Source organism: Buceros rhinoceros, unplaced genomic scaffold, assembly GCF_000710305.1.
Source record: "Buceros rhinoceros silvestris isolate BGI_N320 unplaced genomic scaffold, ASM71030v1 scaffold10718, whole genome shotgun sequence".
NCBI lineage: Eukaryota > Metazoa > Chordata > Aves > Bucerotiformes > Bucerotidae > Buceros > Buceros rhinoceros.
The window spans coordinates 20034-34451 of NW_010426381.1; the positions used below are offsets into that span (position 1 = coordinate 20034).

At 40.1% G+C, this 14418-nt stretch overlaps 1 protein-coding gene across 5 annotated transcripts in view; it reads left to right on the forward strand.

The window, feature by feature from the left end:
* The window catches only part of RARB (retinoic acid receptor, beta), a 94840-nt gene that overhangs the window by 19897 nt on the left and 60525 nt on the right, over positions 1–14418 (forward strand). For 4 of the 5 annotated variants that reach the window (XM_010141480.1, XM_010141477.1, XM_010141478.1 and 1 more), the window contains one exon: positions 5203–5351. Coding sequence is in view for 3 of the 5 variants with exons in the window: in XM_010141477.1 (XP_010139779.1) it covers positions 5203–5351 (149 nt within the window). In the remaining 2 variants the exon portion in view is untranslated. Of the gene's footprint in view, positions 1–1213; positions 1224–5202; positions 5352–14418 lie in introns of those variants that run through there. The other variant, XM_010141481.1, reaches the window with a different exon arrangement.

Below are 14418 nucleotides of genomic sequence, written 5' to 3' on the forward strand. Positions count from 1 at the left end.
TCAGCAGGCCCCCTCTTCTCCCAGATGTGACGGGACAGAAACCAGCTGTCTGTAGTGCTCTTTCACTGACAGGAGTTATAACAGCAAAAGTACTTCGGCGTTAGAGACTTCTGCCAGCTCAGCTGTGCCTATCAGGGCTTGCACCTTGTCTGAGATAGCTATTGGCAGCAGCGCCCTGTGCTCTAGGTGTGGCTCTTAAAATGACCTGGTCTGAGGCACCTTTTAGGTGACCTTCTGTGCAGTTTGTCCATTAGTAAGACCTTGCGCTTTTGAGCTCTATAATCTCTACTTCTTGCTAGTTTTGTTGTTATCTTAATAATACTTGAGGAATCCTGAGCAGCACATAGTGTAAACCGGAGGGATACTCTTCTAGCTTTTAAAATAACAGAAAAGGATCATTTTGGATTGGGCACCTTCAAGCAGAAACTAGGTCAGAAGTTTCATCTTCCGATGTCCCTGTTGAAAGTGGAATGCTTCTTTCTAGACTAGACTTAGAGGGTTTTATGGCTTTCAGCCCAAATAATACCTTTTTTTTTCTTTAAGCCCTGGACAGTCTTGTAAAGGTGAACTATGACTTGATTAAAGTTATTGCTGGAAAAACTGTTGTTAGAATTAGAATAGAATAACTTATATTTAACATCATGGCTTTAAGGCAGGTGTGTGCAGCTAGCAAGATGTGAATAATAAAAAAGAAACCCTCAAGTGTGGAAAACGTATTTTCTTAAGTACTTCTAAAAATCCTGATAATAATTTCTCAATCTGGACTTACTGTGACAGCGTATAATTTAATCCAGGTATGTTGTGCTCACTCATAATAAAAAGCGTTCCCTCCTGAACCTCGATGCATACTCAGCCCTATGAGGAAAGATTTTTAGGAGTGGTAATTCGTTCTGCGTTGATAAACATTTGCACATGGCTTCCCCTGAGCCTTTTCCTCTGTCCTGCCCTCAGCCCACTCCCTTTCTGTGCCATCGACCTCCAGGTAAAACAGCGATCCAGCAGAGCGAGTGCCGATACTGTAGCACGACTCCTTTGCTTAGGTGTTGTTTTCTTTGCAACGGTGAAGACGGTAGACTTCACACAAGGGAAGACTTTGTTTTCCTTTCTGTTGTCTGTGATCCCCACCTGTTGTGTATATGGTAAAAATATCTGGGACTTATAACCCAGCAACAGTACGCAGCCAGAGTCATGTGTGACCGGGTCAAACACACACTCGCTGGAGGGTCATGGCCAGGTTACTAAGTCAAGGCTGGCAAGTCTCCACCACAATGTTTTCATTCTCTTTTGCTCTTTTTTTTTTTCTTCTCCCCTTGTCTGACTTCCAAACAACAGTTGAAAAAAAAAAAAACAACTTCATAGCAATGCAAACTATTTTAAAAAAAGCATGACAAATTCAAAGAAGTTTTTTATTAAAAAAAAAATTGGATGAGGAGTTGAGTCAGTGATATTTGGGATTTAATTTTATAGCATAGTTTTATGTGGCACATGAAAGAGAGAAATTTGTATTGAAACAATTGAGACCCACTTTCCCAGTTCCTGGCTCTTTCCTGGAAGATGATTAAAAGCAGACTTTTTTTTTCCAGACGAGACATAAAAATTAAATGATCTACAGTATATAGTTATTTTTTTCAAATGTTTGGAGGCTTATAAATAACTTCTACAATCAAATGCACACATACAAGCAGCAGAGAGTCTGGTTCTAATTACTTGTACTTTAGTTGAACTTTGGCGTTTCCTTTGACTTTCTGCCTAATGTATGTGAGCTGTGTGCCTTGCACTCCTGCAGTGAATTCAGGGGGAAAAAAAAAAAAAAGAGGCAAAAAAATCCAGACTCTTGTTGGTGCCAACAAAAATGAGGGTTAACAGAATGTTTTGACCAAATGCAACACTTTGCTATTCACCCTAATTAGCTGAAATTGCTGCTTCCCACCAGGGACCCTGAGCTCAGTACTCAAAATTCCCTTGAGGCTATCCAGGAAATGCCATTTGCTTTACAACTTCTTATTCTTTTAAGACTTAACTGTCCAAAGTGTACATTAACATACAAGCTTAATAATCCAAGTTTCTAGCAAAACACAAGGCATTTCATAGTGCCTGCCTGCTTCTAGCTGGTCACAAAGTGAAATACCTCCTCCATCTGTCAACACGGTTTAGCTGGCAGTAAATTAGCTCTCACAAAGCATGCTGTGCTTTGAAAGATCTTATCTGTTGCTTTATCTAACCTTTAGAAATATTTCAGACATCTTAGGAATTGTGAAGTGACCGATTGTTTGAGAGTCCCTGTGTGCTTAAGCTGCATTCAGGTGTTGGGTGACGGCACTGAGGCTCTGTTTTCTCAGGTGAGTAGGGACCCTGAAGTGTCTCATCCCACAGGACAAGACTGCACAGTGTGGAAAGAAGTTGCCTTTTTGTTTGTTTTTCTTTGAACTATTCCTAAAATTATTAGACTGCTTTAAAAACGCCTCTTCTGGAAATGTCAACTGTCCTCCCCCCATCTTTTCCTTTTTCCACCTTACATGTGCAGACATGCTTAGAAGGCAGTGGGTTCACCTGTGGAGTGCCCACTAGCAACCGACAGGATACAGAAATAACGCTTTATATCTGCTGAGCATGAAATGCTACAGATGCCTGCACTGGATTTCTACACTTCCGTGCTGGCAGTACCTACATTTTCAAATAAAGGGTTAAAAAGGCTAAATTCAAGGAAGAATAGTAAGTCAGAAGCCAGAGTAAGAGTCAAGTACGTGTAACCTAAATTCAAGCTTTTTCCAGAATACTGTACATCTGTGATCAAAAGCGAATGTTCCCAGACTGGGTTTTCATAACAAAAATAGTAAAACTCTCCAGATGGTTGATCAGCTGATGAAAGTATTACATTGCATAGATTAAGCCCTTTTAGCAGCATTCATATCTATATGGGTGTTTTAGGGGGGAACTTCTGGTTTACATTGTCTCTTTCCTTCTCATACACCTTTTCTAATTGTCCAGAAAAAAATTCCCTAGGAGCACCTTCAGCTTGTCATTTGCTGACTATGATGTGTATTTATGAACTGACCTGGTTTTTTAGTTTCTTCTGGGTATCGTGAGTTCCTGATGCTTGGACAGTGTCTGACAGACCTCTTGTACGTATGGTTTGTGGTTTGAACACTCCTATTGTTCACTGGTGCTTGTTTAGGATGAAATCATGAAAAAAGCAGGAGTGTGTCAGTATTATTCCTCAAAGACTGCTTTCCCCAAACTGAAATCACAGGAGAATTACATGAGTGCAGTTACTTCATTGAATGACACAACCTCATTTTCCCGTGGAAACCCTAAAGGCTGTCTTTTAGATGGGCTGGGAGAGGTGATGAGCTAATATGAAACACATTGCTGCTATTAGAGTTTTAAAGCAAAATTTTTATCATTCTATAGACTGATTGGAAGCCACCATAATTCAGGTATGAGCGTGAAATAAGGCAAGGAATGTTTGAGGCCTCTCAAGGGCATTTGATGAATCTTAACTTTAATTTAAACGTACTAATAGATTATTGATTCAAACAGGATGGCTGTGCAGAGATCAATAACAGAGTACTCATCTCTCTTAAATACCAGAAATCACTGTTGAAAAGAAACAATCATTTTCATCTGTGTTTTCTTTAAGAAAAAACTTCATTACGGTTTTCTTGGTACAGTAGGAACCAGTAGATTTTTGGTTTGCCAAGGTTTAGTGTATTTATTGCTGAAAAAGAGAAGTACATTTCTGGACGTTGTCATAACGTCACAGTTTATGGAGCTGCATAATTTTACTTTTCTGGTATTTTTCACAGCCTCCTTATTGTTAGATGGATAGATAAATTGTTCCCATTTGTAAGATATTTCTTTGCTTAGGATCAGAGCCTTTAACACTTCACTCTAGCATTTTCTTCTCAAGAAATGTCCATCCTTGAAGTTGATAGTAGCTTAACCCAAGTAAAAATGGAAGAAAGGGGCCCTTCTCTCACAAGTAATCAGAAGTTGCATCGTGCTCCATGTGCACTGTGAATTCTGCAGAACACGAGTTGACAATGAATCATGAGTTTAATACAAATGTATCATCTTTGTAATCTGAAAAATACCATGTACAGTAAATCTTGTCTAAGGTTTTTCCATTGAGTAATATTCTTTAGGGTCTGCTGTTAGTACTCTTGAGATTTAGCTCTGCTGATAGTGCCTAATATTTCTGGATAGATCTGAGTTCATGGATCCTGTCATTTCAGTAGATCTGTTGAAAAGTTAGAGGGGTTTATCTGAGAAGCAGCAGACAGCTAGGTGAAACATGAAAATGTATTGCACATCTACAATAAATGTGAGGAATGATGACAGCATATCGCAGAAAACTAATGCAGATGTTTTGGAAAGATGTAGTTCACATGCCTTATCTTGCATCGTAGATCTTTCACATCCTTTCCCTGAAAGGGATAACTGGCTTTTCAGCAGGTTCAAAACAAATGATCATCTAGAAATATTAAGGCAATAAAGGGATGTGGGGTCATAATGTGTAAGTAGCTCTTTCTCAGAGAGGCTTCCTGATACTACAAATCCTAAGGCAGGTAAGGAAGTGTTGCTGGGTTGTGCTAGTTTTACAGATTATTTAAAAAAAAGGCGGGGGAGTGGGGCGTGGGGTGGGAGTGGGTGGGGACGGCTTGTTCAGGTAATTTTCACTTTGGGTCTTATACTTGGTCTCTTTACATATGTCCTGATGCATGATGCTGTCTTGCTGTGACCGAGTTGTGCATTGGAAGTGCTACCTTTTGTAGAAAAAGCAAGAGATATAAGAGCTCTCACAAAATTAGGTACCGATTGGAAGGGTACATGCCACAAAGTTTCCCTTGAAGGCTGGTCTCCAGTGCAACAGGCAAAACCCAGAACATGGGTTGTATGTTTTTGGAGCCTGGTGAGAGATTCAAGCCCTGTATCTCAAGTGAGCTGAAGCTTCTGTGATGTTGAGTAGCTGGATCACGAAAAATGATCAGGTCCTTTAAAATCTGTTTTGAGGCTATAGCATGTAGTCCTGTAATTACTTGCCTTCTTTATTTGCCCTTAAATTCTACTGGGAAAGACAAATTACTGTTTATTATAGAAAGATAGATATGGACCAATATGACAGTTATAATACAGTAAATAATGAGCTATTTAAAATTCATTCATTAATCATTCAATTATATTTCTTTTTTTCTTTTGTAGCAGTTGAAACTCAGAGCACCAGTTCTGAGGAACTTGTTCCGAGCCCTCCTTCACCACTTCCACCCCCTCGTGTTTACAAGCCCTGTTTTGTCTGTCAAGACAAGTCATCCGGATATCACTATGGTGTCAGTGCTTGTGAGGGATGTAAGGTGAGTGCCATCATCTTCTTTTCCTTTTGTAGGACCACATTTCATATTAGAGAGAGGGGCAAAGCAATACAGTTTGGTGTGACTTGGTTGGCTCCAAATACACCTGTACCTTTCTTGTGTGCATGAATTCTTATTCATGAGTAAAGCCACATAAATGACCATCATGCCTGGAATTATTTCCCTTCATACTTCTGCCAAAGTATGTCTTTCAGGGCTTTCCATAAGTATTGACTAACATGAGAATGTGATCGTAGATGTAGATGTAATCAGTGAATAAAGTGAAAACACTCTGAGACTCTTCACTGTCTGTCTATAGGTCAGGTACCCTGTAAGAACTCAGATGGCCATTGGCTGCTCTTAGTCTTTGTGTGTTGCGACCTCTGTGTATCCAGGGTGTAGAATTTGGGGACAGGATCTGATCAGCTGGAAATTTTGGGCATCTAACTAATCTCAAATCAAATTGGGAATTTGAGGATTAGCAGGTTGGTATTTGTAAAATTTAATCTGGCAGACTGCAGTGCTGGCACATCTGCTAGCTGCTTCCAGTGCTGTGATTGTCAGAGCATGAGCCGACTATCCATACGATGTGGTAATACAATACACCGGTCTGAAATAGAGAATGTCTAAAGATGAGATACACGTCAGAGAAGCAATGTCTGCGAAACCGCGTGTATGTGGCAATAATTAGAGGTGTACACACAGCAAACAGTATGCGTGCAAGGAAGAAGGTAGTGCCAAAAATGCTGAAGGATATCATAGGACAGATGCCCTCGTAGTTAACTTTATATTAGTTAAGGTACCCTAGTGCCTAGTGTTATTTTTTAACAATTAGAGAAAAGACCTATGGTTTTCATCCTTCAAATTAAATTAGTTGTGTAGGACTTAGTACAGTAAAGATACTAATGCATGCTAAAAATGTGACATGCGCTATATACGTATAAATAAAGTTATTTGAATAAATTAATAAAAGGTATTTTTGCTGGTTTATTTTTGTGAAATGCTGTTACGTTTTTCAGATACTGTGCAGTTAGCTATTTTTACTTTATCCTTTGAACTTGCAACTTCTTCCATGCTGCTGGTCTTTTGTAGTGACATAAAATATCATAGTCCTGGGATTGTGTCATTAGGCAAAAAACTATAGGATTGCTGTCTGGTTTACTCCCTATTTTATAGCCGTAGATACTAAAGTAAAGTAGTGGAAGTAACTGTTTAAGATTACCTCTGTCTTAGAATCTCTTTCTGGTATTGAGGTTTTTCTCATGCGTATGTTTTTTTCTTCTAGATGCTATAAAACTATCAAAATTTAAGTGTGTTAGGAAGAACTGTACTAAGAATATGCTGTAGCTGATTTCGTTAAATACGAAATCTCATCATACTCAGATGCTAACACAAATGTAGCGTCATTTGCTCACTGACGTGTTCCCACTAAGCACAGCTGTAATTGTAGACTATGGCAGAAAGGTCACAGATCCCTAAGACTTCGTTATTTTTTAAAAATATGCAAAAATACACTGTGGGGCTTTTACTGGCATACTGCAGAGCATTTTCCTGAAGAAAAAGCAAGACCACACTTGTCAAAACACACAAAGAAATCTATCTTGTGATGTGTTAGCCATTATTCAACAACAACAACAAAAAAATCACGTTCACATATTTGCTAATTTGCAAGATGGGGTAATTCAGCACTTGGCAATAGCTGCTGTTAAAAGAAAAAAAAGAAGATTGGTTACATACAAAACCTGTCAGTCTATGAGAAATAAGAAAGATGCCAAAATAGTAACTTGGATGCTTGAGATTGGTTATATTTGGGTTGGTTGACACTAGCTCTTCACCAGGTTGGACGAGGATTTTATGAATGTCTTCCCCTGATTGAATCAACTTCCTTAGTGAGTGCCGGAAACTGACAGAGAACATGATGAGACCACTGAGTCAACCAGCGGTCCCTTTGGAGAAGAGTGATATACTACATTTGCTGTTGAAAATTGTCTGAGCTCTCAGGTCAACAGAAGTGGTGTGCTGGATAACAGCAGGCAGCAGTACGTGACCACGTCACCAGAGACAGCCTCAGAAACCTCTACACTGATAGTTTCTGCTCTTTCACTGAAGAATGTTACCCTCTTCTCTTGAGCCCTTTTGGACTGTTTGGCTTATTTTAGTTTTTCTTCATCTTTGCTCTGCAGTTGCTTTCACACAGCTGTTTCTTGGTCCTGTACCCTAAGAAAGCTGCCACCTTGTACTTCTTAGTCTAACCCCCCAGGCTCCTGCCTGTACTCAAGTCTGCCTTCACCCTTGATTCTCCATATCAGTTTTTCATGCCCCTCTTTCTCTCCAGCTGCCTTCATACAAAAATTTAGCCAGTTGCTTTGCAAGTTTCAGTAAGCACTGAGCACTGTCACTGTGAAACCCTTTTTCTCTTTCAACTATTTCTTTCTTCACCTGATTTGCATTTTCTGTTCTGTGATGTTAAACCTTAAATTCACTCCTTTTTCCCGCTGCATTGCACCTCCCTCTGCTGTGAGGTCTTTTCTCAGGTCTTTTCATTTTCCCTTTCGGACTCATTTACCCTTCCCTTTGAACTCCTGGCAGTCTTGTTTCTCAAGGGAAACACAAATGGAAAACTTCTAATATCTTTATCGAATTAAGGCCCCGTTCCTTTTGGGCTTTCCCTTGGTTTTCTTCTAGTTCTCTTTCTGGTTCCTTCTCCTTTACCTTTCTCCTTTGAGCTCCAGTGAAGCTGCTGTCACACTGATGGTTAGCAATCTCTGTCTAGAGCAGAGGACAGCTTTATGTCCTCCAGGTTTGGGTTGATGGCTGCCTTTGATGCAGCCGGCTTTCTTCTTCCTCACTTTCAGGGTTCTTTACATTCTCCTCCTACTTTGCTTACTGTTTATTCAATGTCTCTTTAAATGACTTTTTATCCACTTCCTGATGCTGTTCCCTGAGGTTCAATTCTTTGGTTTTCTGTCTCAAAAGCATCTGTTACTGACTGTTTTATGGTAGACCAATGGGGGAGGTCATCTCAATATTCTGCTCATAAAGGGTGTATTCTTAATTGAGACTCTTCCAGCCAGGAGCCCTTGGAGATCTATGGATGGTGATTATGACTTTGTGATGCTCAGTTTGGGAACCACTGCACTGGAAATTTTATCTTCCCTTAATTGTCACCAACCCATGGATGATTTCCAAGATTACCCCCATCTCTGACTTCTCCACTGCTGACTTTCCCTGGTGTGTAGTCTTACTCCTACCTTCGACACAGAGTTCATGAAGGCAGAACTTTCCATCCTCTCTCTTTAAGACACCACCAATTGTAATCTCATGGCATGCAGCCTTTACAGGCATCATGCCATCATGACATCATATCTGATCTGCAGGATTTGTAATTCACATGATTCCTCCAGAATTTGCCTCCAGCTGCTTTCATTGTTAAGTCATTGCTTTGGTCTTCTCGTGGTGGTTAGATGGGTCTGTTTTCCTGTCCTTCCTTCCCCTTTTCCCACTCACTGGCATCCTTAGACCTTATTCTTTCAGGTACCTGGAAACACCTGCCGAATCTCCTTTAACAAACACTTTCTCAGTATTCTAAGCGATCATTTTTTTAAATGGATCCTTCTGTCTTATTCATTATCAGAGTCTTCGATACTGTGCCCCTGGAAAGACTGTTCTGTGTCTTGGTTCAATATACTAGTCCTTTAAGGTTTTTAGGAGCTGGAGTATTTCATAATATGCACATTGAACTGCACTGAAAGTTTAGGAGCTGTTTAAATAATTTTAAGCTACCTTGTTTTTTAATTTTAGTATGTTCATGCTGAAATTTTTATTTCTGTTTATAGATTTCGAGTACCTGACTTCTTGCTTTCCAAATTTGAAATTTGGGAGCTTTCAGAAGGTTGATATCCCAAGCTTTTTCTCAATTAGATCAGTTCAGTTCAGCAGTCAGGCTTGGTTTTGGTGGTTTTTACTGGTTTAAGAAAAAAAGTCATGGCTTTGTGTTTATATCTGGGTGTTATGATGCAAAAGGCTGATGTTCCTCATAGCCTGTCAATGGCTTTGTGTTTGTATTAGAATCTCAAAACCAAACTGATCTTCACAGTGTTTTGTATTTCACAAGAAAAATTCCAGTCCACCTTTTTAGGTGTGAAACGCAATACATCGACAATAATCAACTTATTTACAACTTCTCCATTTTGTAAGCTGTGTGGTATTTCAGAGGAGGATTTGAAATCTACTTGTGTGTTTCATGACCCCAGTTAAAGACTTGCCCCCCTGCCCCCCACCCCATCTCTGGGTGTTGCTGGATAGCGTGCAAACAAATTCCATACTAAATGATCATCTTGGATTTATCCAGCTGGTACAGGCGGTTATAGGGCTGGCTGTCACTGAAAGCTCAGCTCTTGGGTCATCATTGTAGCTGGGTTTGCGGAAAGGGAGAATCAGAGTAGTGGGCTGGTTTCCCGACACAATGCCATCACTGTGTAGGCAAGGAGAAGCTGGTGTTCTGGCAGCTTCAGCTGTCTCTGAAAGCCTTGCCTCTTGTTCTGGACGTTTAAAAGACTACATTCCTCTGCTGGCAATCCTGCTCGGATTCCTGGCTGGAATCCAGTGGGCAGCAAAGATGCCTAGAGCAGTTTCAGGAGAGAAGACAGTGCAGATTATAAGAGGGTAAGTTTACGGTCCAGCAGTTTTGTCTGAATGATCAAGGTGCCTTTCTGCCTGTTATTGATGCTAACGGACAAAAATGTACTCAATAGTGAGTGATCCCAGGTTGGCTTTTATCATAAAAGAGAATAGTTTCCTTCCATCAGAGTTTTCATATAAAATCACATCTAATGTGGGATCATTAAATTACAAGGGTAGCCACATTTAACATATTTTCCAAGGTCTTCAGCTGTGAAAATTCGTCCATTTGTTTGACACCTTCCAGACTCAAATATGTATGTGTTTTGGTTTGGTTTTTTATTTTATTGCAAAGACTTTAAGCAATATGGAAAATAGGCATTGATACAAACCTTGAAATTTAGGTCTATAATTCCGTAGGACTGACTCCCACAAAAAGGTAAGATATGCATAGGAGAAGAAAATTTTAAAAAGAAAGAAAGTGAAACAGTTTCTGTTTTGCCAGATTTGCTCATCCACGTGGATGTTTAGCTTGGGGGGAAAGCTGTCATTTTGTTACAGTTTTATCTTACTTGCTTACAGATGCAGTGGGAGGCAGTCCTAGCACCATCCCGACGCCCAAAATTAGTTGCCTGACTGTGAAGACTGGACTCTGTTTGCAGTCAGTGGAAAGAGAGGAGTTCCTCTGATGGCTGATTCAGAGCATCTGAACTAGATCTACTCTGGGTCACCCTCCAGAGCTGCTGGTCCCCACCAGCCAGTGGGTTAGGTGCCCAAAGCACAGCTGTGTTAATATGCCCCATAATGTCCCCCACAGTTACATCCTTGTGGACACTGAGTGTTGGGATTCCCCTGTTGCAGGACACAAATCTGTGTTCAGTATCAGTCAACAACGGATTTACAAAATGCCACTGACGGAGAGTAGAACTGGTTTTGATTTCGTTCATTCAGTTGAAGTTCAATGTCAAGAATATTATGCATTAGTCTTCAAGAAGTGTTAATCAGTAGCCTAAAAAGTTTTAGGGATTGTCACAGCAAAGTTCCCTTTCTGGAGCAGCGTCCTTTGGGACAGTTGCCTTTTTCTTTTAATAATGCCTCTTAAGTCATGTGAACATGGATTTGCATTTTCTGAGGAAGATCTGGGATTGTAGAGGGATCTTAAGCAGCAGTCCTTTTTTGATAGTGCCACTCTTGCACATGTTAGCTGCTAGCTATAATGCAATTATATTTAATCCTCTATTTATGTGTGTGTCCCAGCCCCCCACCCCCCCCTGGAATTAAGGATCCAGGCACAGAATTTTCTCAGTTACCTAACACTAAAAAACAAAAGCAAACTTCATAAATAATATTAGCTAACTAATATTACCTAATTAATATTCTGTAAATTTATTCGACTTTGCTTTCCTGGTATGTTTTAATCAATCAGCCACAACTAAACCAAAAAGTAAGAAATTTAAAGTTGAAAATATGTGCACAGTATGATTTATATCAGGGAAAGAAGTAATACTGTTTGCAGCAATGCAATTGTAAAAGCTTCTATTGGTTCAAAGAAAAATATAGATCAGCTTGAATGATCAAGCCGTATTTGTCTCCATTTAAGCTGTATTAGGAAGTGACAGTGCCAGCAGCAGAGATGCATGCTGTCATTCATGCACAGCTGTGAAGAATTCCTCAAATCATGGAAAATTGCTCCTATTTTCAGCTAAATCAACAATCGTTTTTCAAAAGGTGAAAAATGTATTTTGAGATGTATTTCTGCATGCTGTTAATATCATCCGATCTTGAACTATAAGCACTAGGCACTGTAGCAACATTCAGAGCTGTTTGTTTGCAGAAAGCAGTGCCACATGCAGAAAAACACTAAATGAGTTGCGATTGTTTTAAATGTAGTACTGAAAATGTAGTACTGGATTTTTAATATATTTCATACTGTCAGAGGAGACCTGATTGTTTTAACACTGTCTTTGAAATTTTAATTTTTAAAATAGCAAAACCAGGAAAGCCAGGTGTCCTGTGAAAAACTGGTATCTGTTTCGCTAAGTTCTTAATTTTTGTCTTTGTTTGGAAGATAAAACTTTTGCCAGATACTGAGTTTATTTCCATCTTGTGAAGGATGGGAAAGCATGTGTTTATTGGAAGCTCACTGAGAGCAAGTAACATGATGAAATAGATGGGATCGTGAACAAAATTTTGGAATTACCATATATTGTAAAATTTCTTCCTGGATTGTGTGAATGACATGAAGGAAGAAAAAAAAATTACTTGCCAACCATGACAGATAGCAAAAATGAAAACTGTGCTGTGCATTTGAATGCCATATTTGATTTCCAGTGCTTTGGGCCCAAGTTGTGGCATATATCTCTGCTGCTTCCTTGCACTGGGCTTCTGGAGCAGAGACGGACAAAGAGCAGCAGTGTCTGCTGGGGTGTATAGTGCATACATCCACAGCTGATCTTCCTTTTGTCCTGTCTATTGCCCTCAGTCATGGACCGGGGGTTCATCTTAAGCTCTGAGAAAAGTTGTTTTTACTAATTACTTCAGGTTTTTTTCTGGCAGTGATGCGGGTGCTATAGAAGTTGCAGAGATTAGCCCAAATTATTTTCTAACCATGCTAACTACTCTGCTCCAGTTATTTGTGAGTACAAGGGCTAATGTCCTGTGGAAATAGGAACTGGAGACCACTCTCTTATTTTGCTTAAACTGTCAAATAACAAAGTATAGTTGTTCAGCTTAAATCTTGCACTCCTTTCTTGTGCAAAATTCGTGATACCATCAGTGAAGGTTTTCTCAAAAAAGAACAGCAGCATCAGAGCCTTAAACTATGGAGCACTGGTGACCAGCCACATGTTGGGGCACCGCTTTGCCATGCTGTGCACCTGAAAGGTTCCTGGCTGTACCAACTAGCATTCCTCCTGCACGTGGCCGCCTGGACGGTTTGGATGCAGCTGTCCCATTTCAGAGGCTGAAGGAGTTAACTAAGGTAGATACGGACTTTCCCATCGAACATCAGCCAGCCACAGTGCCCATGACTGTTCCCAAAAACATTTCCTAATACAGATGTAGCCTTCGTGCCCCTGGTGCCCAGCCACATGTTGGGGCACCGCTTTGCCATGCTGTGCACCTGAAAGGTTCCTGGCTGTACCAACTAGCATTCCTCCTGCACGTGGCCGCCTGGACGGTTTGGATGCAGCTGTCCCATTTCAGAGGCTGAAGGAGTTAACTAAGGTAGATACGGACTTTCCCATCGAACATCAGCCAGCCACAGTGCCCATGACTGTTCCCAAAAACATTTCCTAATACAGATGTAGCCTTCGTGCCTGCTGACCTAGTGTATCTTTTCAGGGTCTTTGGCCAATAGCCAGTCCATAACAGCTATGGTTTTTTCCACTGTTGTTCTTATTAAAGTAAAATTGTTAAGTCTTACTATTCTGGCAGTGTTTATTCCTTTCTATACCTGAGAATACAGACCATAAACAGAAGAAACTTCAAATTTACGTGTTGTTATTGAAGTTGAGTTGTGGTTTTGTGCATCAAGTTAGGTACTGAAGAGTCCTTGTGGATGTGTTTGTCACGTTTCTATCCAACTTTCACCTGCCCACAGCTGTTGTGGCTTACTGTATGGCTGAGAGAGCTGAGGTGCACATCATATGACTAACATGCTCATGGTTTGCAACAGCTTTGACAGAATTAAGTAAATCATACGTACATGTAAAAGTGCTGTCTATGCAAATCATGGTGTGACATACGGACCAGAGGTGCAGAAGCAGGTGGACTGTGTGGTTTGGGCTGGTATACTTGCCTGCTGAGAAGTCCCTGGTTTGCATGCAGTGGATGGGGAGTCTGTTTTTATTTTCCTGTAAGTAGATTCTAATGGATTTTACTTTTTCAATTTTCTTCGCTAGAGAGGGGGAAAAACCTTTTATTTTGTTCTCATCTTGCCAATCTATTTCATAGCTCTCCATTAGTTTAAGGACCACATGTGGCATTTAATTATAGATGTAGAGTACAGACTGTCCTGTGCAGACCCAGAAAGAGGTTACAGTGTACAAAAAAAATGCAGCTTTCCACCATGTTTAATACAACATATAATGTGGTCTTTTTATTGTTTGCAGAGGTAATTTAGCAGATGAGGCAATATGGGCCTCTGAGCAAACATCTCTGAAATGAAATACTCTGAGATTTTCCAATAACAGCAATAGCTTACCTTTTTTTTTTATGCTACGCTGTATTTATTTATGCTTACTGAACAACACTGAGCAATTACATATGTGTAAGATTACAATGAACTAGCCTTCGTTTTCTAACTCTGGAGCTTTTAAAAAAGAAACTGGTTAATGAGACATTGACAGAGAAGGATTTACAATGACTTGATCTGTTCAACTTAGATTTAGGATAGCTTGCTGAACTCCACAAGAAAGACCACGGTTTTTTCCCTGGAAGGAAGGGAAAG